General features: G+C 35.4%; 2 protein-coding genes across 3 annotated transcripts in view; one reads left to right on the top strand and one right to left on the bottom strand.

The window, feature by feature from the left end:
• Positions 1 to 21,009, bottom strand: part of LOC134530923 (HMG box-containing protein 1-like) — a 36,648-nt gene extending 15,639 nt beyond the window's left edge. Inside the window, exons 1-6 of one of the 2 annotated variants that reach the window (XM_063366236.1) lie at positions 20,823 to 21,009; positions 19,504 to 19,775; positions 18,589 to 18,812; positions 14,935 to 15,162; positions 9,968 to 10,103; positions 8,965 to 9,159 (exon numbers count right to left, since the gene is read on the bottom strand). In XM_063366236.1, coding sequence (XP_063222306.1) covers positions 8,965 to 9,159; positions 9,968 to 10,103; positions 14,935 to 15,162; positions 18,589 to 18,812; positions 19,504 to 19,772 — 1,052 coding nt within the window. In that variant the 5' untranslated portion in view covers positions 19,773 to 19,775; positions 20,823 to 21,009. The remainder of the gene's footprint in view (positions 1 to 8,964; positions 9,160 to 9,967; positions 10,104 to 14,934; positions 15,163 to 18,588; positions 18,813 to 19,503; positions 19,776 to 20,822) is intronic. The other variant, XM_063366237.1, reaches the window with a different exon arrangement.
• A 244-nt stretch (positions 21,010 to 21,253) lies between these two features.
• LOC134530922 (protein sly1 homolog) overlaps positions 21,254 to 24,826 on the top strand; it is a 60,879-nt gene continuing 57,306 nt past the window's right edge. Inside the window, exons 1-2 of the mRNA XM_063366235.1 lie at positions 21,254 to 21,391; positions 21,485 to 21,644. Coding sequence (XP_063222305.1) covers positions 21,364 to 21,391; positions 21,485 to 21,644 — 188 coding nt within the window. The 5' untranslated portion in view covers positions 21,254 to 21,363. The remainder of the gene's footprint in view (positions 21,392 to 21,484; positions 21,645 to 24,826) is intronic.

Here is a 24,826-nt window from a genome sequence, read left to right as displayed (position 1 = left end):
TGTGTCACCCTGTCAATAATAACACATGAAACATAGTAGTAACGAAAAGGTAAAAAATAGGCCAAACATTAAAAAAAAAAGAAAGGAAAAAAAAATAGGGTTAGTGGCCAAATCATTTGCCTTTCCGAGGCAAGCCAGATATGATTCCTGGCAGAGTAAAACCCTGATTATTCGCACGTGATGAACATGGATGTTGCAGTGAGCCGGTGTATTCAAGATGCTTCACAATGCTCCTTGTTCAACTCAACACTTCACATCACATCGGTTAAATTACAGAAAACTTATACAAGAGGAAAAATTTAGTAAGATTGGACAGTAGGGCCTCTGATGTCAATGAGACATTTAGTTTGTTCATTAATTATTTCATTATATATTTAAACATTTGTGGTTTAGGGAAAGAAAAACCTACCATCAAATACTTTCCTTACATTTGTAAAAAATAAAAGTATTTTGCTTTTTTGTTAATGCAAAACAGCAAGTGATACTATTTGTACAGGAACCGTACACTAAAGAAATTGCTTACGTATGAGTAAGCATATAATATTTACCTACATTGTGTTCCAATTATGCATAATATGTTTTACAGGCACATTGAGTCTTTACAGTATGCTGACAGTTCTATTATATTTTGAAAATTTGGTTGTCTTCCCATACAATGCAAACATTTTTGCATATTAAGTGGGGGTTAGTTATGCCCCCTAGACAACACAAGAAAATGGGCATTTACTGAAATTAGAACTTAAAAAAACTTGTGAATATTTAGAGTTTTTGAAATTTTCTCAAAGTTGAATTCTAAGAAAATTAGTTTTTGATTTGACTTCAACTTCCAAAGCTTTTCATACCCCTAAAACAGAACACACAGTAATAATGAATACAGATGGGTAGGGCCTGGAATTTTTCGCGATCGCGAATTTCGCATGAAAACGCGAAAAGTAAGTACATTCGTGAAAACCACAACATTTCTATATTACACTGCGAATATATCCCCGAAAAGTACCATTACAGTAGAATCCCGCCGATGCGACCCCCCTCTGATGCGTCCATTCTGTTTATACGACCGTTTTTTGAGAAACCGTGAAAAATTTGAGCAGAGAAAGTCGAAAATTTGAGTAAAATCGGCTGAAAAACAAGTCTGTTACACTTTGTTGGGCGCTATGTGTTCACGTTTATCTTGGCGAGAGCTGTACTGTAAGCAGGCAGGCATACAAAAGACTGCTAAAAATAGATACCACCCCTCTAGACTGTCCACGCGGCAGTGTCTAGCCGAGCTCGGCGCGTTCCACTAACGCACGAAAAGCCGTCTCAGCTGTCATGTTAGATGTTATTTTACCCGCCCGCACGAAAAGCCGCTGAGGTAGCTTCTGCGAGAGCGTAAGAAACTCGTCCGGCCAGGCTGGCGGTAGCGGCGGCTTGACGTCATACGTGACGTGACGCTTACCTCTCCCATCCCCTGCTAATTATTCAAGGCTCATCCCTCCCAGAGCCACAAACCATGTAAAAACACCCCCCCCCCCCCCTTTTCCATCTAACATTTCAACACATTCCCTCCCTTATTTCAACCTTCTGCGTGAGAAACTGTCAGCATCCTCCTCCCCTCCCACACCGCGTGCGCCAAAAGCCAGGTTGTATAGTCCATTCTCGGTAAAATTAATATTTTTATGGGCTTATACGACTGTCCTTCGCCGTTAATAAATACTTTATAAGTCTAAGTTATTATGAAACAATTTGTTTATTAGTCACACAGCAGTTTCTGCTGAGAAATCACTAAAACCTCTAATTTTATTGAACAGAAAAATTTAGCAGGGCCGTAAATATATTTATTTTACTGCATAGTTACATTTCCATCTGCATTCCAACGTGTTTTTATCTTCTTTTTTTTACGCTGTGAAGGGACGTGGACAAGATAATTGCTTGAGCTGTCAAAATAAACATCGCTGACGGCAAGGGCGGGCGCACATCCTGTCGGTCTGTCGCTGTGATTATCTACTCCAAAAACATGTCACAGCATTTTAGGATAGCATTGTTCTTATATCTTTCGTTTATAGCTGAATGTTTTCTACCTGATCCACACAAGTTCCTTCGCCACGTTTTGAACGAAAATAACCACCAGCCGGCTAGCATAGCCGAACTCGCGTGACGCGAATTCACTTAGCGTGAGTATTTATCGGAACCCATTGTTCAGGGTATGCGAGTCCGAGGTGTAAAATGAATTTAAAAAAAGTTATCTTTTTTACTCCATAGACTATTTGAATATGAAATCTATGCGAACAAAGGCGATTTTTGATGTATTTGGATATATTGGGGGGGGGGGGGGGGGGGGGGGGGGGGGGAGAGAATTGGCCCGAATTCTCTATTGCGGCCATTCCGTTTATAAGTCCGTTTTTCTGGGAACCGTGAGGGGTCGCATCAGCGGGATTCTACGTATTTGCAGATCACTTATACTCACGTAAGGTTAAAGTATCATTTAACCCAAAAAATTCCATTGACAAACACCTAAATTTGGCTAAGCATGTGGCATCGGCAGCCGAAAAAAAAGAAAATTTGTAGTTGCAAACATCTATAGCAACGTGTCTGTTTTGTGTAACTGTTTTGGATTTAATTGGCTGTTATTATGAATATTAGTCTATTCCTAGTATACATGGATTGTTTATTAAATATGTAAACTATTATATTCAATAACTGCACAATTTAGTCAACATTTAAAATACCGGTAAAATTTTCATTGCATAACGAAAATACCGACTTTAAACCACCGCTTTTCTAATTTGAAAGTACCACTTTTTGCATACTGAAAACACCGAAATTTTCCACGCCCTACAGATGGGTTATTCAAATGTGCACTGTAAGCTACTCGAAACAATGCACATATGAGTATGTATTTTCTTTCAGTAAAGCTGAAAGTATCTCTGTTTCTTTACTGTACTGTTAAACTGTTTTAAATAAAAAAAATTATTAAAATTTTGTTACTCTGCATTGCTTTTGCTACTATCTGGAGATTATCCATTTTCATAAGGTACATATAAACAGGGCATCAACTCTAGTTTTACTCTTCCACATTTTGAAGAAATAAAGAATGAAATATACTTTCAACCAAAATTTTAAATATTTTTATTAACTTAATGTTTCTAAACACAAACATATACATTTCAATGAACTGCTAAGTTTTTACCAAATGAAACTGCATATACGAACATACAAAAGCAAACTAAACTAATTATAAGATGTATGTTAGGATATCTTAACCTTATATAAAGTGCCAGCATCATTAGTGAAGTAGTAATGGTAGTTATCACTGATCAGGACACAACATATCTAAACCTTGACTTGTGTAATGTGTTGATGCAATAACACTGCTTAAGGCCGGGCTACATTCGCAATAGCACGCAAACAGCACACAGATAGCACACACGCACAGAGATAGCACAGAGCTTGATGCTACATTCACGCACAACACAACACAAAATAATACCGGAAGCATTGAAAAAAGTTTTTTAAATGTATAAATTCCGTTAACAATTTTGGTTACTGAAGTTGGCATAAGTGACGTTTGTTTAGATTTGTGTGTTATTGTGGTACGGTTTTCGTTAAACCCAGAAATATTTTAAATACTTCAAAGTTTACGTACAAAACACAATGAGCATTCAAAAATATATAATCACTGTTTATTTCAAATCTGGCTTCTTTAACACATTCATACACGGACTTCCAAGCATTTAATTTAGCTTCTTCATTTTTGTATCCTGCGGATCCCCTGTCATACAAAATATTTTTACTTTCTATTACAGCTATCAAAAAGCTATCAAATGTGCCTTCCATTTTTATGTTATCGCGTGTTTGAAAACAATAAAAAACTACTCAAGTCAACAGCACCAATACTTTCGTGACAATTGTTCTTTTATAAGCCCACTAGAGTAGTACTTAAACTGTTTGCTGATTGGCTACCACCAGGGTCGCGCACAGAAAATAACCTAAAAGTTAAAAGTTAATGAACTTTCTGTGCGCCGATCCTGTGCTATTTTTCTGTGCGCATGCTATTTGCCAATGTAGCAGCTCATATCTAATAGTAATAGGTAATAGTGTATGTTGAACTTCTGTGCATCTGTGCTGTTTGTGTGCTATTGCGAATGTAGCCCGGGCTTTATAGACTAGTTGCGGGCTTAAGGGGACAGCACAAACTCAAGAAGTTCACGTAAATACGATATGGCAGTTACTAAATTGGCCAAAACATAAAAATTAGCTATATTAGCTAGATTAGCTATTATTTTGCTATACTGTACACAAGATGTAATTACATGATACATATATTTTGGTTAATTTTCTAGGTATTTATATTTATTCTGTTCAAAACAATTTTTAAAAAACTTTGAACATATGCTTTCAAAACTTTAAAATACTATAAACACTGTGATAGACACTTAGTCATAAAATAGAAAAACAAAAATATCTCGTTTTTATATTTTAAAAAAGTAATTTTGAAAAACCTTACAACAAAACTTTAACATATTATCAATTTTTAATCTAAATAACATAGGCCACCCAAGCTACTCTTTTCTTAAATTTTCTGTGTTTGGTGTGTTTTGTGTGTGTTGTGTGTGTTGTGTGTATATATATATAAATGTATATATATTAGGGATGGGTTGAGTACACATTTTTATCGATTCCGATACCGGTACCGATTCTCGATTCCGAGTCATTCCAGTTTTCGATTCCTGGTAATTCTGGTCACATAATTAAAACTACTTAAGAATTGAATGCATTACATAATGATAATGACATGTATAAAGGATAATTATAAACTTAGGATTAAATGTTGAGGTTTTTTTCTTCAATTACCAGTGAAGAAGCATCTTCACATAAAGTTTGTTTGCTAGTAAGTACTAGGCTGTGCACAAAGAAGTTCAACATTTAGACAGGGTTCTTTAACAGGCGATAACGCCGATAACATAACATCTTTGTTCAAAATGGGTTCAAAGGTAGCACTACTTTTTTCTGTGGTACCTTTTGACTTAGTTGGTGACAGTGCTGTAAACAAAAGTTTGTTTTTCTTCAAAGACTATTTTTTCTGGTAGTAATGTGTGCCGGGATTTCAAATGCTTCATTAAATTGGTTGTAGATTTGTACGTACCACTCCCTGAAATTTGCGCACTACCATAATTACAAATTGCATATTTGTCATTTTCACTATTGATGCGAAAATGTTCCCAAACTTTAGACATGTTGATACAATATCAGACCATTCGCATCGTAATTTGAAACAACAGTCGGCGAACATTTTTCTACTAACAAACTAGCAAAACACTTGAAAATAGTTTTAGCAAAACAATATTTGTGCCAAATAAATAGCATAAATGCGCAACAATTCACAGTAACCTCAATAGCACGACGGTGAATTACGCCGCAAGGCAGCGAGATGGTTGATGAATATGTGGAGGAGAAGGGAAGGCGAAGGCAGGATGGGGAAAACACACAGACCATCAGTGATGATGAAGGAGCTGGGGTGGGCCACGCTGCAAGAAAGGAGAAAGGTGGAAAGGCTGGTGAGATTGAATAAGGTAATTCGTGGGGGGGAGGGGGGCTGGGGAAAGCTGGGAGCTAGGTTGCACAGAGGGCTGTATCGAGGAAGGAGGGATCATGAGTGGAAGATTCAGAGAGAATGGAGACGGACAGAGAGAGGAAGACAGGTATTCCTTGTGAGGACGGGGCGAGAGTGGAACGAACTTGAGGGGAGGACACTGGATCTGGGAGGAGGGAAGGACTTACGAAGGAGGCTCCAGAGGGGGGAGGAGTGATGGTAGTTGGGGGGTGGGAACTCCTTGCCACCGGGCGGAAGCCCAATTGCAGGTGTAATTGTTATTATTATTATTATTATTATTATTAAAATCGATTGTTGCTTTCATTATACAATTTGTCCCGTACGCAACGAATCGATACGTTTCGACTTGACTTTATATTTTATGGCCACCAGAGATTTTGTGGAGGCCATCATCCTTGAATGGCTCACAACTAAAATGGTGACGACATGTGATGTGATCTCGTTTCATAACCGTCACTTTCTTCACAAAAAACAATGGACTTTTCTTAACTGCAAATAAAATTAATAAGTCTTTTTACAATTTATTTACGTCTAATACATGCGTGAGGAATAATGTTCTTCGATCGTGGAGTTTTAATTAGAGGTTAAACATGGCCGGTAACATTGTTTTTATTTATTTTTATTCGTATAAAATTAATATTTAATAATAGTGAGCATTATTAGGAATTTTATGCGCATACGGCAGGTAATATATGTATATTAAAATAAGTAAGTAAAGTTCAGACGAAAATATATTACTACTGTATTTTCTTAACTTAACCGATTCCTAACCTACCTTGCCCTTTTTTAGTACCCGATTCTGAGTACCCAAATTTTTTAATAATCGGTGGTATCGAGGAATCGGAGAATCGAATCGACCCATCCCATATATATATATAAATGTATATATATATAAATATATATATATATATTTATATATATAAAAACATAATTTACTATCTGCAAAAGTAAGTACAGTAAGGTTCTTTAATTTTTTTTTTCGAGAATGCTTTTATTTTTACCTAATATAATATTCCCTGATTTTATCATGTTATCTAGATCAGAAGACATCCAGAAGCTATAAACTACCATTTTTGAGACCAACAGCCTTGACCACTAAATACAGTAGAATCTCATTAAAGCGAGCACGGTAATAGCGAGAACACGGCTATAACGAGGTATTTTTGAGGAATTTACGGCGTGATCGCTTGAAGTGCGCTTTTGTTATTTGTCTGCTTTATCTCCACCCCTCTCGCTCGCCACTAGACATCTTGCCGTTGACGCCTGTCACATTCTTCAGACTTGCAGTCACCACCTAAGTGCGTGGCTTTAAAAATAGAATCCCATTCTTTCTTTCTTTTATCAAACTTCCGTTAGTTATCTGTGCCGTGTGTAGACAAAGTTTGAGATGGGAACAGAAACAACGTAAGAAAGTATTTTTTACAAATTAGAAATATGTATGTTTTTGTTTTTATAATCGCGTATATTCACATTTTTTTTGGTTGTTATCTTAAAAGAGATACGTAATATTAAAAAGCCGCTCTAATGAGATTTAATTGTTTCTTGGTTAACAAAAACTATTAATTATCAAATACAGTAGAACCCTGTTATAATGTTTTTCAAGGGAGCACAAGAAAAAAACATTATAAGCAGGAAAACGTTATAAGCAGGAAATCTCAATTTAGAACTTAACAATGTTCGAGCTTTGTACCAATGGACTCACCAAGCGATGTAAATAACTTTAATGTTAAAACCAAAGATAGTATACTTGATACATGATTTTTCTGAAACAAGCCAACAATTTTTCAACTTCATCTTGTTCCCTGGTTAAATTTTGTTTGTCTTTAAAGATACACTGCCACATTTTTTTGTAAAATTATCTCACGATTCATGATGACAACATTAAGAGTGAGAACGTCTACTCCTTTGCCACCTGAAAATGTTTAATTTTGGGATTCCTACGTATGAATGAAAAAAAAAAATTATTTGTAAGCAATAGAAAACACTTTTAGTTATGCCCTCGCTTAATGGTTGGCAACTTAAATATCGTAGGACTAATGTACGTGCATCTGAATACCCACTGGAATGGCAAGGAAGAGAAGAGTTGACTAAGGGTGCCAACTGACACGTAACTATGAACATTGTGTACCTTCAGTATATTGCATTAAAATTGTATTTTAACAAACTTCATGTATTGTATGGCAGTGATTGTAAACATAAACATACATAAAGGAAACTTTTTATCGAAAGGGTTGGAATAATTTGGTTTTAAAACATTTTTTCCCCATTTATTGAATGTTAGAAAGCAAACATTATAAGCAGGAAATTACACTAATTATGAACGTTATATGCAGGAAATAAATACATTGTCCTTATGGGGGAAATATTGGGACTTTAAAAATATGACATTATAAGCAGGAAAACATTATATGCAGGAACATTATAACAGGGTTCTACTGTATTGTTAATTGTTTATATTCTATTTATTATTATTTACGCGACGTCATACTGTACGCGTACGCAATACGACTGGATTCGTTGCTGCAACATAACATAGCATGTTATCTGGTATCAGAAGTAACGAGTACTAATTGTTATAGTAACGAATACATACGGGTACACATTTTTTCGTTACTTTACACCTCTAGTAGGCACTACCGTATTTATTTCCGATTCGCTAGGACAGTTTGCTTGTAACTTTTGTTTCGGTTAGTTGTTGGGGTATCTGTCCAGGAAAGGGGTGGTGATGGTTTAAGTTTAATCCCAAATTTATTTTCTAAAAAAGTTGACAGGTTTCTTTAAATGAAAAAAGTATAGTTTTCAAGCGACTATTTCGTTTGAGGCGTACGTGCGTTGCCGCAGCCGCACTCCTGCTTTTTTGTAAGGAATTAAATCGTCGCGCTACACTAGCACCACCTGTTAGCAACATCCCGAACCAACATGGCCGCCAGCCGACAGCCCGCGTCGACAATAGATAGCAGGACAATGCTGCGTCGGCCGCGGGCTGAGATGCTATACTTACGTGGCGTGGTAGGGTATTCTGATTATTTTGACGCAATCAGTGATCGCATCCGTACTTATGGGGTATCGTTTTAAAGAGAATTCACACATCTGCTCACAGAAATTAAGATTTCGTTAATATAACCTTTTTTTTTTTTTTTTCCAATTATACAGGTTTAAACACAATCTTTATGCTATTTTCGGTTTATTTTTATTTTTTGGGGGCCAAAATTTGTCTAATTCGGTTATAGCGAGGACACAGTTATAGCGAGGATCAAACCCGGAACCGTGATACCTCACTATAACGGGACTCTAGTGTACAAGGATTTACCTTACAAGTGGGTAACTTAGTAAAATGGTACCGAAATCGCACTAACTGACAAGAACCACACCTGTTGTCCTTTCCCGGATGCAACTGGATCAGTTTGGGACGGAACCTCTGCGCGAACAGCATGAAAGCATTCATGGGTCGCTTGGGGCGGTCGGGGTCCTTGAGCTTCTTGGTTGGCGACACGGGCGGAGAGAGCGGCAGGGGGTGCTGAGGCAGCTGGAGGTGGAGCTGCGAGTCCTCGGGCGGGAAGTTGAACCTGCGGTGCAACGCAACAAACCAGCATCTCCATTGCTGTTTGGTGGTCCTACTCCTGTGCCAATACCTATTTTATTTTTTCTTTGAATTGAATTTGAATACAAACATCAAAATATTCTTGGATATGAATATGAAATTCAGATAGCAAGAGCAGATTTTTCGACAATTTTTAATGACAGTTTAAAAATAATTTTTTATAAAATACTTGCAATAGATATTAACATTAATGTTATACATTCTAAAACAAAACTATAAGAGAAGTATACTTTAAAATGTTTAGAGATTTTCTGCAATGGTTGAAAACTTTTTATTGTTAGTTATCTTCAAAACATAATTTTTTTTTTAGACTGCAGACTGTCCCGCTATTTGAACATTAGTCATTCTACTGTGCATACGGCTCACCAATATATTTTAACAATTATATTGTACAAATCTGACAACCTTAATATTGATAGTTCATTATTTTAAAGATATTTAAAATTGAATATAAAAATAGATTTTTAAATTTTTTGTATTCAAAATTTCAGTTAACTGTTCTTAAGGAAGTTTGAAACATCATTGTAAACATCCAGTCAAGTTGCATGTTGGCATGAAAAATGAAAAATGACGCATCCTCATCATGGTAACCCCAGACAACACTGTTCTGGCGGAAGCTGCGACGAAACCGAGATTCTCACAGCAAGGAGGGATACATTTCTTATAAAAATATAATAATGTGTGTTTTAAACAAGCCAAGATTTTTAAAACATTCTAAGGAGAAAAATATTGTAGCAAGAAACTTGCTAAGTAAAAGAAGTTAGTGCACATACCTCTGAAACCGATCACAGATGTCCGGGGACAACACTGAAGTCTTTGGTGCAGCCACGCACACGTCACCCAGCTCTATGGATGGGCACATTTTGCCGTGAATCTTGAACACGCATTGAGGGTACACAGCGCTCCAACCTGGAGCAAGACACAACTGGGCATTTCAGAAACAATTGATTAGAAATACAAATACAAGAAAAACAACATATATACTTGTGAGTAAAAAATAATGTAAAATTACTACAGTGGAGTCCCGATAATCCAAGATTATTGGGACCAGACCCTTTTTGGACTAACAAATTTTTCGGGTTAAGCAAAATCATTCTTAAAACAAACTTAAAAATTTATAATAACATGTGATTACTTAAATATGTATTCTGTATTACATGTGATTACACACTTTATTTTCTAAGGTCTGTTTAAATACCTATAACTTCATCTCGGGACAAAATTGGTGATAAGAGAGCGGAACGCTGCCTAATACTGTGTAGCACAAGTTGTAATAACGACAGGTCACAGTGCTTGACAGTTGCAGACGTACAGCCCGGTGGAAGAAGTGTGTACAACTGACCTTAGTTCTTTTTGAAATTCATTTAAGATTAACACAGTTTGAATTATTGTGAATCCACTGCATTTGATGCTTATACTTTTACAGTGTTGACATTAAACCATATAGTTTATTTTTTTAAATTCTATGAAAAACCAAAATATAAAACTAAAATTTCTATACTCACAAAACGTACGTAAGTCATAACTAAAGATAACCATATGCTCAGTCAGACGTACTCACAGTTAAACAGGGCTTGAAACTAACTGGGTACCAACATGGTTTACACAAGTTACAAGTCATGCTTAAGGCCTCACCTACCTGGGTGCACATACAGTATGCAAAGCTTCTGAAAACAAAAACACCACACCGTTTTAACTGCTAAAGATATCTGAATGAGTCTGTTTACGAATAGCATTTCAAAATTGTAGTGTTTAACAAATTGTTATCTTTAAATAACTCTTGACATATATTTAGGCTACTTCTACCTATTTACTTTTAACAGCTGCTTTAATTGAGTGAAATTTTTCACAATTCTGTACACGGGATGGCCAAGCAGAAGGGTGCGGACAACTAGACATCCATTACGCTTTAGTCGCACACGACCAGACTCAAATGGTTCCAGCATACCACATTGAGGGTGGATTTAGTTTTAAAAATGTATTTTCAGAGTGAAAATATCTAAAACAGATGTTTTCGTGAAATACTTTTCAAGCACAAAACACCTGGTACAGATTTTTGAAAGCACTCAAGGAAATTGCATTACACCTTTATCTTCATTTCTCCACCATATAATTTTATGGTTACAATTCAAATCTCATAGTTGTCCTATGCATGACAAGAAGTCTGCATGCCAGTTCAGAGCCTTGCGCTACGAAGCTACACCATGCTAGAAATCCCAGCTAGCATCGTAATCATCATCCCGCTTCACTAATACAAATACACACCTGACTAGGCGGGCCTTTTAAGGATGGACTACGAGCAGCTATGTTAGCATGATTCCTTGGCGAGCACTGCTATAATAAGTCAAATAAACAGAGCTATGGTTGGTTTATGGTTGCGTCAAGACTCATGAAACCCCTGCTGCTTGAATATTCTCCTTTCTGGTCTACACGTATCTATATACGTGACAAAATTAACACAGTCATAGATTCAGTAAAACTGTCACATACTAATGCCAACTCAAGTATTTATAAAGTCACTGGCCACAATTTTACTCCCAACAAGGCAATACGGGTTCTAATCATAGACAGGACCTCAACCACTCTTCCACACAAAGGAAATACTGATACAGCATTCATTACTGAGGCCAGTGAATTTTTAATTGCTACTCCATCTTCACCTCATTCCATATTTATATAAAAGGACACGAAAAAAAATGTTATAAATCTTCATGTTTGATTATTTTACAGTTTTATCAATTATCAATCAAGACACTTCCTGTAAATTTCTCACCACAGAAATATACAACTAGACAACTTTGTTAGCAGAAATTATTTTGTTACGACTAAGTATATATCTTATAAAAGGGGAGAAAGATATGCAAAACATGAACATACAACATGACCTGTGAAACTGCCCCTTATTGAACATGAGACAATTCTCCGCAGAGTTGTTATGATCATATGAAAATTTGCAGCATACGATTTTACTACTAGTCTTCGAGACGAAGATGTCGTATGCGGCAAAGAAATTTTGTTTTATGTTGAGGCTAATCTGTTTAAAGCGAGACAACCTTCTTTTATTTCCCATGGTAGTACAATAGAACCTCTGTAAGTCTAACTCGAAGGGAGATGCCAAAAAATTCGAGTTATAGAGTTTTCGACTTATGAAGGATTTCAACTTAAGCGGATTTTGATTCGACATAAAGAGGTTGATATTCATTCTTATACATTTTGAGTTAGAGAGGTAAAATGAATAAAAATTCAAGTTGCAGAGGTGACAAACATATTTTTATTTATTATAAATCAACAATATTTCAAAACATCTTAAAAAAAGTCAGTAATTATTTTTTGCTTTAGATAATTCGGTTGTTCTCTATCTATAGCATTGTCTAAGGTATAAAAAGCAGAAAATTCTTGTTCTTCAGAGATGCTGGTTTTCTCTATAAAATTCTGTAAAGTATTCAATGCAGTTCTTGCCTCTTTGATGGAAACCCATGGAGCGCATGTAGTATTGTTCGAGTCTTCTATGTCATCTAAATCATTAGTGTCGGTTTTCTGAGCTACTGAATTGATAATTTCTTCATCAGATAATGTCCCAGTATTCATAACTATGAGCACTTCCAATTTTTCAGCGAGACTCAAAGTTTTCAGTTTACGTTTCACAGCACTCATGTTTTAACAATTTTATTTGTAAACTGTTGTACAAATTGATGTGTAGCAGTCGTAATAGTCTACAACAAATGACATGCTTTGCTAAAGTTCAAATGAAATCAAAAATAATAAAATTAAACACCTGACACCAAACAAGCAAACACGTGAGTCATAAATTCGTGGTAATCCTATTTATTGTATACTCCTAAATTGATTTCTAAGAAACAATGGTGTACTTACATTGTTGACAAATTCTTAAAGTTGGTAACTTATTTATCTTTGAACTATAGAGGTAATAAGTTTCAAATAATCGAGTTGTAAAGGTTGTAAAATAAAACATTGCTATGTTCGAGATACAGAAGTCCAAATTAATTTTTCGAGTTATGGAGGGAAAATCTCTACCAAAATGTCTTGGAGGGAATCACTGATTATTTTGACTAATAGAGGGTTAAGATTTCGAGCAACAGAGGTTTTGGGGCTTGAATGGAAGGGAACACAACATTTTTTCGAGTTTGGGTGGTTTTCGACTTATCGAGGTTCGACTTAAAGAGGTTCTACCGTAGTAGTAATATGTATGCATTTTTCCACCACTACGTTTTTCATTTACAAACACTGTGCATATAATTATGCTTAATGCTGCATTTAAATAATAATAAATAAAACTATGATTTACCTATTAAGTTATTGAGGCCAATTTTTACAAACGGGAATCAACTTAAAAAATACAGTTAACAGTAAGAGTCAAGCATAGTTAGGTATTGTACCACAAATGGACATTAAATATTTTTCTTGTATAATAATTTAGTAGACATACAAAAGATAAATAACAAGTTCACTCAATGGATTTACAGGCCTATGGCTCTCAGCATTATTTTATGTAGCTGATCTAGCCTAAACAAATGTAACAAATCTAACCAATGCTGCCCTACAAGAGTGTAAAATAAAAATATCAATTGATCCAGTTAAAATAACTGATGTAATAATCACCTTGATAATTCTTGTAAAATTAAGTAGAAATACAAACTATGAATAAGTTCACGGAATGGAATTTTGAAGGTAAGGCTCACAGCATTTGTTTCGGTACCTGATCTATTATAATATACATTGATCACTACAAATCTAACCATTCCTTTTCACAATAATAAAAACTAAATACATAAATCATAAAAACTTTGTCATTGACAATCAAATGGCTACTTCAGGACCTTCAAAGATACGTTGAGGAAAGTAAGCCTAAAGGTTAGATTTTATTCAGCATATGAATGAAAGAATGAATATGAATGTAGATTTCATATATGGTGAAACATATTAATTATATTAAAGTAACATTTTCATCACACAATAGAATTAGTTTATGCTAGCAGAATATAACTGCAATGAAAGAGGATTGTTTATGCTTGTAAATTGAATATTGAAGATCTCAGATCCTCTAGGTACAACATTCCTAGCAGAATTATTATTTAATCTGATTAGTTAAATAAATTATCTATAAATAACACTTGACATATATTTATGAAATTTCTAATTATTTGTAACGGCTGCTTTTATTCAGTGAAATTTTTCACAATTCTGTATGCAAGATGGCAAAGCCGAAGGGTGCAGACCACTCGACATCGATTACGCTTTAGTCGCACACGATCAGACTCGAATGGTTCCAGCATACTACAAGCCTTCCAACTCATGTGCGAGTAAAATCTCCACTCCACATAGAGCCCCAGGAGTTGGCTAGGAAGACTTTTCGGAAGGGACTATCGTACAAAGAAAGGATGCACTTGCAAAATATGATATTGCACGATATTGCACTTATATGAGTCAGAGACTGGCTTTGGAATATTTACAATTTTATAGTTTCAAATACCCAACCTTAATAGTTCCATACAAATTTTGATGAAGGTCAAGTTTAACACATGATTTTGATCATTTAAGTTATAAATATTACCTCCGAAACCAATTAAAATTACAAATTTGGGCTTGGTAGGCGCAATCGCGTGTGATAAGCCACAGATATGTTTACCCAACTTAGAGCCAACTTGTCTGAGTTGCGATACGTGCAGTCAAGGCTGTAATACCAGCAGGCTGATGGCACAGGCATGGCGGCCACACGCACCTTTGTCCCTGACGTAGAGCACGTGATCTGCATCGCACCGGGCAGTCACCTGCCCGGCTGCGCCCAGGCACGAGAAGCTGAGCACGAAGCTGCCCCCCGCCTCCTGCACGTTCTCCAGTCGCAGCAGCCGCAGCCAGTCAGGGCACTGCCAGCTCTGGCCGAGCTCCTCCGAGGCCTTCCACGCTCCGCCCGTCCCGCCTGCCTGGCCGTCCACCTTCACCAGCACGCCTGCAGGCCGCACCGACCAGGCATGTCGCTTCAAGTGCAGTTCCCGGCTCCGTCTCACAAGCCACGTGGTGATTTCGTTCTCATGCCATAAGAATTATTGACTCTGTTTCAATTTTTCTCCATAGATATTTAATAAATACTATATGCCAGTGGTGAAAAACCACACAACAGTTCATAATTATGATTACTCAAAAATAACATGTAGAAAAAATCTGTTAAAAAAAAATGTGTGACAAAAAAAATAAATGTGATTGAGTCTTTCAATAGTCGCCAGAGATGTGTAACATCTAAACTCGGTAACGAGCAAAAATTCATGTGTTCTCATGTTGCCAATACACTTTTAATATGAAACTACTCGGACATAAATTTAATTTAGAATTCTTTAAAATAACGCTGAACGTTATAAATATATAAACAAATTGTGTTTTCAATTAGGTACATTTCTCGATCCAAATCACACATAGTTTCTGCACCCGCCACTAGAAATAGCTGCCGCATCAGCTACGCCAAATATTGAATCGTTTGATTAACAGACCGAAATTTTAAGCCATACAATGAAACGGCTCTGATAAAAAATTAGACGACTAGAAAAAATAATAAACCCTGGTTTTGAACCTGATTTTCATCAAGGAATTTTATTAAAACACTGCTTATTTTGTTAAAATTCATTTAACAGTTAACACTATGAATTTTCTCTTTGGCTTTGTGAAGTTTGTTCGTAGCATCCGTCACAGATGGCAGCACCATGGTTACAAATTTACATTTTGTGCGATTTACGTTACATTCTGGAAATTCTTCCCACCAAATGCCATATACCAAGAACTAAATTGTTACACATTAAAAAAAAACCTGAAATAAATTTGCAGGACAATCCTGTAATTAATAATAGCAACAATAAAATAAAATAGCCAACTGAGCGAGTGACACCAAGAATTGATAACTAGTTATGAGACAGTTAACAGATGGTGAGGGGTGATTAAAGGAGAATGAAAATTGACAGAATGGAGGGAAATGGGAATATACCCAAAAAAAACCTTGAACTCGGTACAAGCACATACTCTATTGAACATTCTTGCCATGAAACAAGTAAACCCAGAAAATCAAACAGAAAAAGTGGCACAATGGAAAACAAACAAACGTCAAATCATTATTATTACATTATACTTGAATGCTGTAAGTGGTAATTTAAGGTAACACTAGGGTGTTTAAAGCTTTGGAAAATTCAACATCAAACAGAGGTTTGTGGATTTAAAGTATAGTTGACAATAAGTTATGTAGTAACTTTAAAGATACACGTTAAAGTTAAACTAAAATTTGCAGTATTTAATGAGAATAAAAAAATGTATAAGCTTTGTAGTATATATGCATAGTTGTAAGTACACCAGAGTAAATAAAAATTTCTGAATAATTTAAAATATATGTGAACATAAACTGGAAAAACCCTATTTATTACATTTTTCCCAAGTCAAGAGCACTTTTCACGCAAATATTTGTGTTATTGCAGGCTCCTTCCTGTCTTTCCCCAACTTTGCAAAATGTTCTTATGACATGATGTTTCCAAGAAAAGCAGTACATCAGCTGATTAGTGATTATATGGTTCAAGATTATGGTGACTTAAGTTTGGTATTGGTATTTTATTGACATGAATATTCTTGTTAGTAATTTTGATACTTGTTTTACTTAGAAAAGTCACTGAACTTTGTTTTTTTTTACTAAGTTTTACAAGATTTGCTAGGTTTCTATTTGTGGTCTGATTTTCCATATTTTATTTCATTTTAAAATTTTATTTTTATAGCTACAATTTTATACATTTTTATGTTTATAGCTAAAATTCTATATGTGTATTTCATGGTGTGTTTGGGACGTTTCTAAGACATGTGAGAGTGGTTTCTGTGAAAGAAAGAAAAAAGGAGAGAGATACGGCAGATAAGATAGCTAAATAGATAGGGCTATGCCATGGCTTTGACTAAGCAAATCATTAGAAGTTATTTTTAATATTGAATAAACGTCTCCAGGAAATCTGCCATATTATTTTCAAAATTGCGTAACATGGCAGCACGAAACATTTTATTAGTATGGGTAACAGATGTGTACAATGGCTGCCCCACCACACTGTCCAAACAAAATATATACATATTTTTTTACTGTCCATCAAAATATAATTTTGTTGTGAATGCTTGCATTTTCATCTAGCTCTCATTCTTTTGTTCTGCGCCTCTTTTAACTGTTTCACCAGACAATCTTTCACTCTCAGACATCCTGGTTCATTTGCCTCCCCTTCCATATTTTCATCTTAAATGCACTGTATTCAAAAAAAAAATATATTTTTTTCCAGTCAAATAAATAGTGGCAAAATCAAAAAGTACTTGGCAATTTCTAAAACATTTAATGTCCTGTTCCCACTTCTTTGATGAAGTGTTGCATGGACAGGTTTGGAAAGTGTCACAGTCAACCTCTTCTACGACTATGAAACCTAACATACTTGAGAATGGTGGGAGACTGTAAAAATTACCTATATCAACAGTCTTTACTAAATGGTTCCAGGAGGAGTTATGTGTAGCCTGAGATAAAAGTAAAACTATAAAGGGATTAGGATACCAGGTAACTGGACACTCGCCAATTGCTATCTGCACAAAAGGATTAGGTGTTCAGACAAGTTTACGGCTGGAGAGTTCATTCCTTTGTTCACAGAACAAGTCTCAACACTATAAATAGTCTCCTTTCCTATCAATTGAAAAGATATGTGTTCCCTCAGTATAAATGTGGCATGTTTTACAAGACGTACGGGTAATTTTAACACTTCAACATCCCCGTAAAATATACAGGAATTTTATACTGATTAAAAAGAAAATGCAAGGACTGGCAAAAATTTTCCAACAAATATGACTTTTAGAATTTGTCAATATTCTATACATGAATTTTCTATATTAGTCTTCCTTGTTAATATTCTTGCCTAACAGTTAGTGACAACAGGCTACATTTATTAAAGGTTGGGCTACCCCAATGCTTTAGTGTGTTGGTTACTTCAAAATTTCTTTCTAACATGAAATGCTATATTAATATAGGTAATAATTATTTTGTACAGTTTCATTCAGAATCTTAGTTATTATTATGTACAAAATAACAGTTGTGTACATACATTTCACTCGGTAAAAGAGATTTAGTTTATACAATTTTAAATTACAAAATGCATTTAGTGAAATATTGTTGGAGAAAAGTTTTTTATTTTGTTAATTATAATGTTAATTGATTTATTTACACCTTGTAGAGTATTGTTATTTTTCAAGTGAATTACTGAAGTGAGAAGTTTCACTTCTAAAGTGTGTGGTGACCATGTACCCGTATTATTTCAAAACCAAGAATCATTTCAATAAGTTTGTCAGTCAAACACGGACATTTTGGCTGCCATTTGGTCAGACACGGCACCTGACTGGAAGCAGTGCCACCCCGCGGAGGGCCAGGCCAGCTCCTCGCGGCTGTCGCCCAGCGACGACGGGGCCGGGCTGAGCTGCACCGTGCTGGAGCCCCACACGGAGCTCTGCGGGGTCGACTGTCTGTCTCGCGGCGGCGGACAGCAGCTATCGACTGGAGCGGCCGCGCAGGCGGGAGACTGCTGTGCCTCATCTTCCGTGTGCGACATGCTGTGTGCCCTGCACACGGTCATCGCACACTCCTTCAAAATGTATAAGCATTGATTTATTTTAAACACATGAAAAATAGTTGATGTAACAAACAAATTGAAAGAAATATGATCATATATACAGTATTATTAATATTAAACTAATAGTCACAACTTCTAGTGCCTATTTTTTTTTAAATATGAAACCAGGAAGCAAATTTTCTGCAATTTTGTTTTCTTAAGGTTTGATAAAAGTTAATTTTATGAGAAAAATATCTATATTATAAGAATCATGATGTGGATATTTACCCTTCAGTTGGTTCTCTTTAATATGACAAACACTGTGCTATGTATGTTTAGGACACATGAATTTTTCCAATGTAATTTTTTTTATATAGAAAAAAAAATTCTTCAATGTGCAAGCATATTAACATGAAATATAATTTATTAGCCGTGTGTACACATATTTGAATATTAATTTTGACTGGGTTCTCGACAACAAATATAGGCTAGGTGTAACACGAATGCAAAATCTAGCCGAAAAGCAAAAACTTTTAAGTTGGCTTTAATTCGCATTCCTACGCAGTTTATTAACAGGTAATCTGTACTGCGTACATTTTAAATTTTAACCTTTTGGATATCTTTTGTTACTGCATCAATTGTGTACATTATTTCAAATCTCTTTATAAATTCAGAACCAAGCGATGTAGATACCTACTTACCTTTTACGGAATGGCAAGTTTTTTTGCATTAATGGACTTTTTGGCCAGGTGGCTATGTTCGCAAACTCTCTCAGTGAGTTTCTCGGAAGTTGAAAGTCAAGATTTAGGGGAGGAGGAACATGTTTCAGTTTTTTAATAGACTTCATGCTGAAATCCTTTGGTTCACAGTCTTCTGTCGAAATTTGGCAACAATGTATGTCTAAGATTGGGACTGTCATAACATTCTGTCCCTCTCCTAAATTATCTGTGAAGTAGCTGGAGCACTGCATTCTCTGCAAAAAATAAAGAATATAATTATAATATATTACTATTTATTTAACACATTCCATAAAGCCTTTTGCTACAGCAGAAACCTTAAGTCTGTGCAACTTACAATAAGTCAGCTTAGCATGTAGGTCTACTTCAGATTCATATAGGTACCATAAAAATATACAAAATATAATACAAATTTAATTAATGAAAAATAATTACAGTTACTATGCTTGATTCTCAAAGAAATCAAAATGAATTAAATTAAATTCATTTTATATTTATTTAGTATTTAGCACATTTTCTATTTTACTGTTTTTTTTTTTTTAACTAGATTCAAAATAGTAACAGTATGGTTGATAATTTAAAAAGTAAATATAATATGTTATATTTAATTTTTGGTAATAGTATCATTGTATTTTTTTTATGACATGACTTTTTCAATAACTTTGTACGAACTTGTGCAGACTTAAAAAAAACAACAACCACAACTGATTAAATTAACAGGTTTAATATGTTTTGCAAAACGAAACATGTACAATTTTATGACAATGACATGAACAAGAGAGGAATAATATGACAACATGAAAGTAAAGAAAAGTAAATTATGTTTGAAAAATAGTAAGTTATCAAAATTGCAATGAGGAAAAGTGGAACAATCAATAAGCACAAGTGTTTTTTGTCACTCTGTTGTCACAGATGTGGCAAAACGTAATTGATTCTAAAAAAAATAGTCATACACGGACACGGTGCTTATTGTGATTAAATTCAAGCATTTAAGTACATTTGGGTGGTAATGACGTACACGGCGCCATCTAAATGAAGTCATCAATATTAGTTTGTATCGTATAGGTAGTAATAATATAAAACTAAAGGAACACGGTACATATTTATAAAACTAAAGGAACACGGTACATATTTATTTATAAGCAAAAAGACAATATATACATTATATTTATGACGTTATTTTTAAATAAAAATGTTTCATTTTAAACATTTTTAAAAATAAATTAGTATGCTACTTAAAAATAAATATATATATATAAAAAACACTAATGAAGACTAGACACCTGTGCAGAGCTTTCATACACGCACCAAATAATTTGTTATTTTGTTACGAGCAAAGACTTGTGCTATGCTGTCTTCTATAAAAATTAAACATAGGGTAAAGTTTACGTTTACAATGCTCGTTGCGTTTACTTGTTTATTGGAGAACCTTTTGTTTGACAACCATTTTCAACAACTCAGAACAATCTCATTGCCAACCTTAAACTAAATAATGCAGTTATTACCACATTGAGGAACTTCATCTATAATCCAAATTAAAGTCATATACTAAAAAATCTAATATGGTTATATCAAAAATTAATTGTAGTAGGAACATTTATTTGGAAAGCAGTTTAAATCGTATTTTTTTCAAAATCAATTGGTTTTTACAAATATTCTTATGTTCTCGTCTATTTGCTTTTTCTTCGCCTTCATTTTTTTTTATGGAAAAGGGAGGGGAGATATTTTTTTTTACTGCTGGAGCTGTCAATTCTGTTTTTGATACACGTCATCATGTTAAGTGAATAATCAATCTAATATTGAAATCTGATACATTTTACAACAATGGTAACTTTAAGAGAAAAACAGATAGGTATGCTGCGTGTTTAAGATTTGTTTGCTTATTAATATAAACATATAAATAACCTTATAGGTTATGTTTAATTTTTCTTTGGTGATTCTGCAGGTGCCTTGAAGCAGATGCTGAATTTAAATCAGCCGCAAACTAAAGTACTCGCTGCTGAGCCTGTTTGGAAGATTCTTGTCTACGATCGTTGTGGTCAAGATATTATTTCACCATTGATATCAGTTAAGGAGCTACGAGAACTTGGTGTCACACTGCACATGTACGACATTTAATTTTATTAATTAAAGGCTTGGAGTGTATGTCCAGGGTTGCGGCTCTTCCCTAACAAAAATACCTAAAATTAATATTTCAGAGTACAGTCAATGTAAGAAAGTAGGTGATGAGTGTCAACGATAGGGGCTTGTCGAAAAGAAAAGGTAATTGTCAAGGCAAGGAGCTCATCTGAAAAAAGTACAAATATATGTTTATAAAAATATTTTATTTACAATATTGAAATTGCATATTTTAAGTACTACCTACCTAGTTTATGGTTTTAACTGTAGGTTAAGCTAGGTACATTAAAAATATTGTAAAATTGTGTAAATGGTTTGTTTGATTAAGTTTTTTTAATGCTATAAAAGCAGTTGGTTATGTTAGATTAGCTGCATTAATTATGTATTACATATTAATGATTTATTAAATAAGTTTATTTCTTTGCAAAAAATTAGCAACACATGCGAAAACCTAATCTCAAACACATGCTAAACAAATGAAACAGTCACAAATACTACAAAATATAAAGAAATGTAAAACAACTCACCTTCCCAAAGACTTAACCAGTCACAACATTGAAAAATCATATTCTTCCAATAACATACAACTGAAACCAGTGGCAGGTACAACCATATTTTTTGGGGGTAGGGGAAAGGAAGATGATTTATAAATATAGAAAAAAAATTAAATTTTAACATGTAGGCCTATGTTGAAAAATAACGTACGTCGCTACAGCCATATGTGACGCGACTTCTCACATAAACTATTGCATTTGTCTTATCAGCTCACCTTGTATCACCAAAAATAACAAAAAATAACATGCTGCCTTCACTGATATTTTGAAATTATTTTCACAATGTCAGGGGGGGGGGGGGGTGGTATCTCCAACTCCCCCCCCCCTTGCCTTTGTCATTGACTGGGAAATAATTATTCCTCATGTAAAGGGAGAATATAGTACCGCTTTGCCAATTTATAGAATGAATAGAAAATGAGTCATGTTAAAAAAAAGGATTTAAAAATTTTTTTGGAAGCACCCATCTCCTTCTCATCCTTTTGTATATCCTGTTGGCTTTTCAAGGGCCTTTGTCACTTTCTACAAGTACAAGTGAGGTGATTAATTGTTAGTTGTTTAGTGAGCTGATTGCTGTTCTCATGATTCGTATGATTTTCTGTTGGACATTTTTTTAGTCAAGCATGAGCACGTTTACATTGTAATTGATTGAAATATATCTTACAACTGGGCATCAGCATGGGGGCAAGGTTGCTTCACCTCAAAACTTCCTTTCATATCCTAAACTTCTATGCCCATTTTGCATCAGAGTGTTCCAAGTCCTCCGAGACCGTACCACAAACATATTAATCTTCTACACATGTCCTCTCCTATCCCTATAAACCCCTATCTGCAGAGTGTCAGCCAGTTTCCCAGCTCATCACAACCTCTCTCGACCCCTGTTCATCCTGAACAGCCTCAACAGTCTTCCTATCTGCCTTCTTTCCTACAGCATGCCTCGCCCAAGGTCTCCACCGCTTCTCGTTCCCTTAGCCCGCACATACCTGTCACCCATCTGGCTGCACTCCGCTGCTTTTTCTCCCAATTCGTGCACCTTTGTTCACAGGTATGAGTACCATATTGCAGCCCCGTACTATTGGCCCAAACGATGTGTTGTACACTTCAGCCTTAACCTGCCCGACCCCTTCAGGATCCTCCATCACAGTCTCTGTGCCCTAAGGACTCTGACGCCGCTACTCAAAAGTCGCTTGTAATGAATGAAACCAATGCTTTGTAATTAGCTTGTGCACACAAAAATGACTTTTTTTTTTTATTGCCACAACTACAAATACGCAACGTGTTCCATTTCTGTCATGGGTAGCTGCGTCGAAACAGTGGCTGAGTGATTGCCAAGGACAATGAAACATGCATGTTCAGATCTGTTCTTTCACACGGGCGACAGAACTGCAGCAGCGACTACCATGTCAGTATAACAGACACAACAGCGTAGGGAGCTCGCGCCTACAAGAGCATCGACACAGCATTCAACAATGATTCTCGAACCGGGATTGTTGATTTTTGATATAGAGAAATTACTTGAACCATACAATTTTGCATTGAAAAATATTGTGATAGAAATTTGAAACTGAAATTGTGGGCAGATGATTGTAAGAGTGTTATAACAAACCTGAACCACCTGGATGTAGAAGAGAAGAAAGAACAATTTGACAATATTTTTTTATTAAATTATTCAAGTGTTTATTGTGTTAAAATTTATCTAGCAAGTGATTAATTTACATAATATATCTGTAAAATACTCCATAGCAAAATAGTATTTTTATATACACAATACTTCTTATCGCTGAATTACTATAAACATGTTTGTAATTAATGTACACATATCTCAGAGCTGTTATTGTTTTTTTCTTCTATCACGTATTTATGTGCATGCTGAACAAGAGTGCAGAAAGGCGTGCTAACTCTACGAAATCCATCTTGATGCTACGACGAAAGTGACGCTCGTGTGCAAGGACAAGTGACTTGTCACCTTAAGTTGCGATTTTGTATTGCTCAGTTGCTGTAACAATCGCTGTAACAGATAATTGCTCATGTGTAAGAGCCCTAAATCCCTTCTTTACCACCCACTGCACCTGCACTACCCCATACACCATAGTAGATCGTTCTGCAGACACCCTCAGTTACTTACAACCATCATCCTCCTCTAAATCCTTCTGCCCTCTCCAGCGATACTTTTACTCTCGCTACAACACATTCGTAAATAACTTCACAATTTTGTCTTGCCGAAATTTAATCTCGTTACATTCTTAACTTGTCTGCTTGCAAGTGCCTCCCTTCTTTCCCCAACATTTGCAAACCTGACCATTGTGATCATGAATACCAGGAGTCCTAGAACGCTTTCCTGTGGGATTCTTGGCCTTGTGATTTCAATCGCACAATTTTCTTTCTCCACCCTAACATTCTTCCTCCTCTCCCGCAGTAAATCTGTTATACATTTTACCACCCCCTTGTTCACTTACATATCGACCTTCCTAAGAGCGTGCCATGTGGTACCTTCACGTGACTCCCTGCGTCCACCTCTTCCAATAAGTCCTCCAAAAACCAAGTGGACTGTGTTTCACGTAAATACCTCTTCCTGAAACCATACTGCCATTCATACACTGCTGGGGACGGCAAATTGT

Source organism: Bacillus rossius, chromosome 3, assembly GCF_032445375.1.
Source record: "Bacillus rossius redtenbacheri isolate Brsri chromosome 3, Brsri_v3, whole genome shotgun sequence".
Classification (NCBI taxonomy): Eukaryota; Metazoa; Arthropoda; class Insecta; order Phasmatodea; family Bacillidae; genus Bacillus; species Bacillus rossius.
The sequence above is the reverse complement of the archived record's forward strand: the minus strand, read 5'-3'. Positions and strand labels throughout refer to the sequence as shown.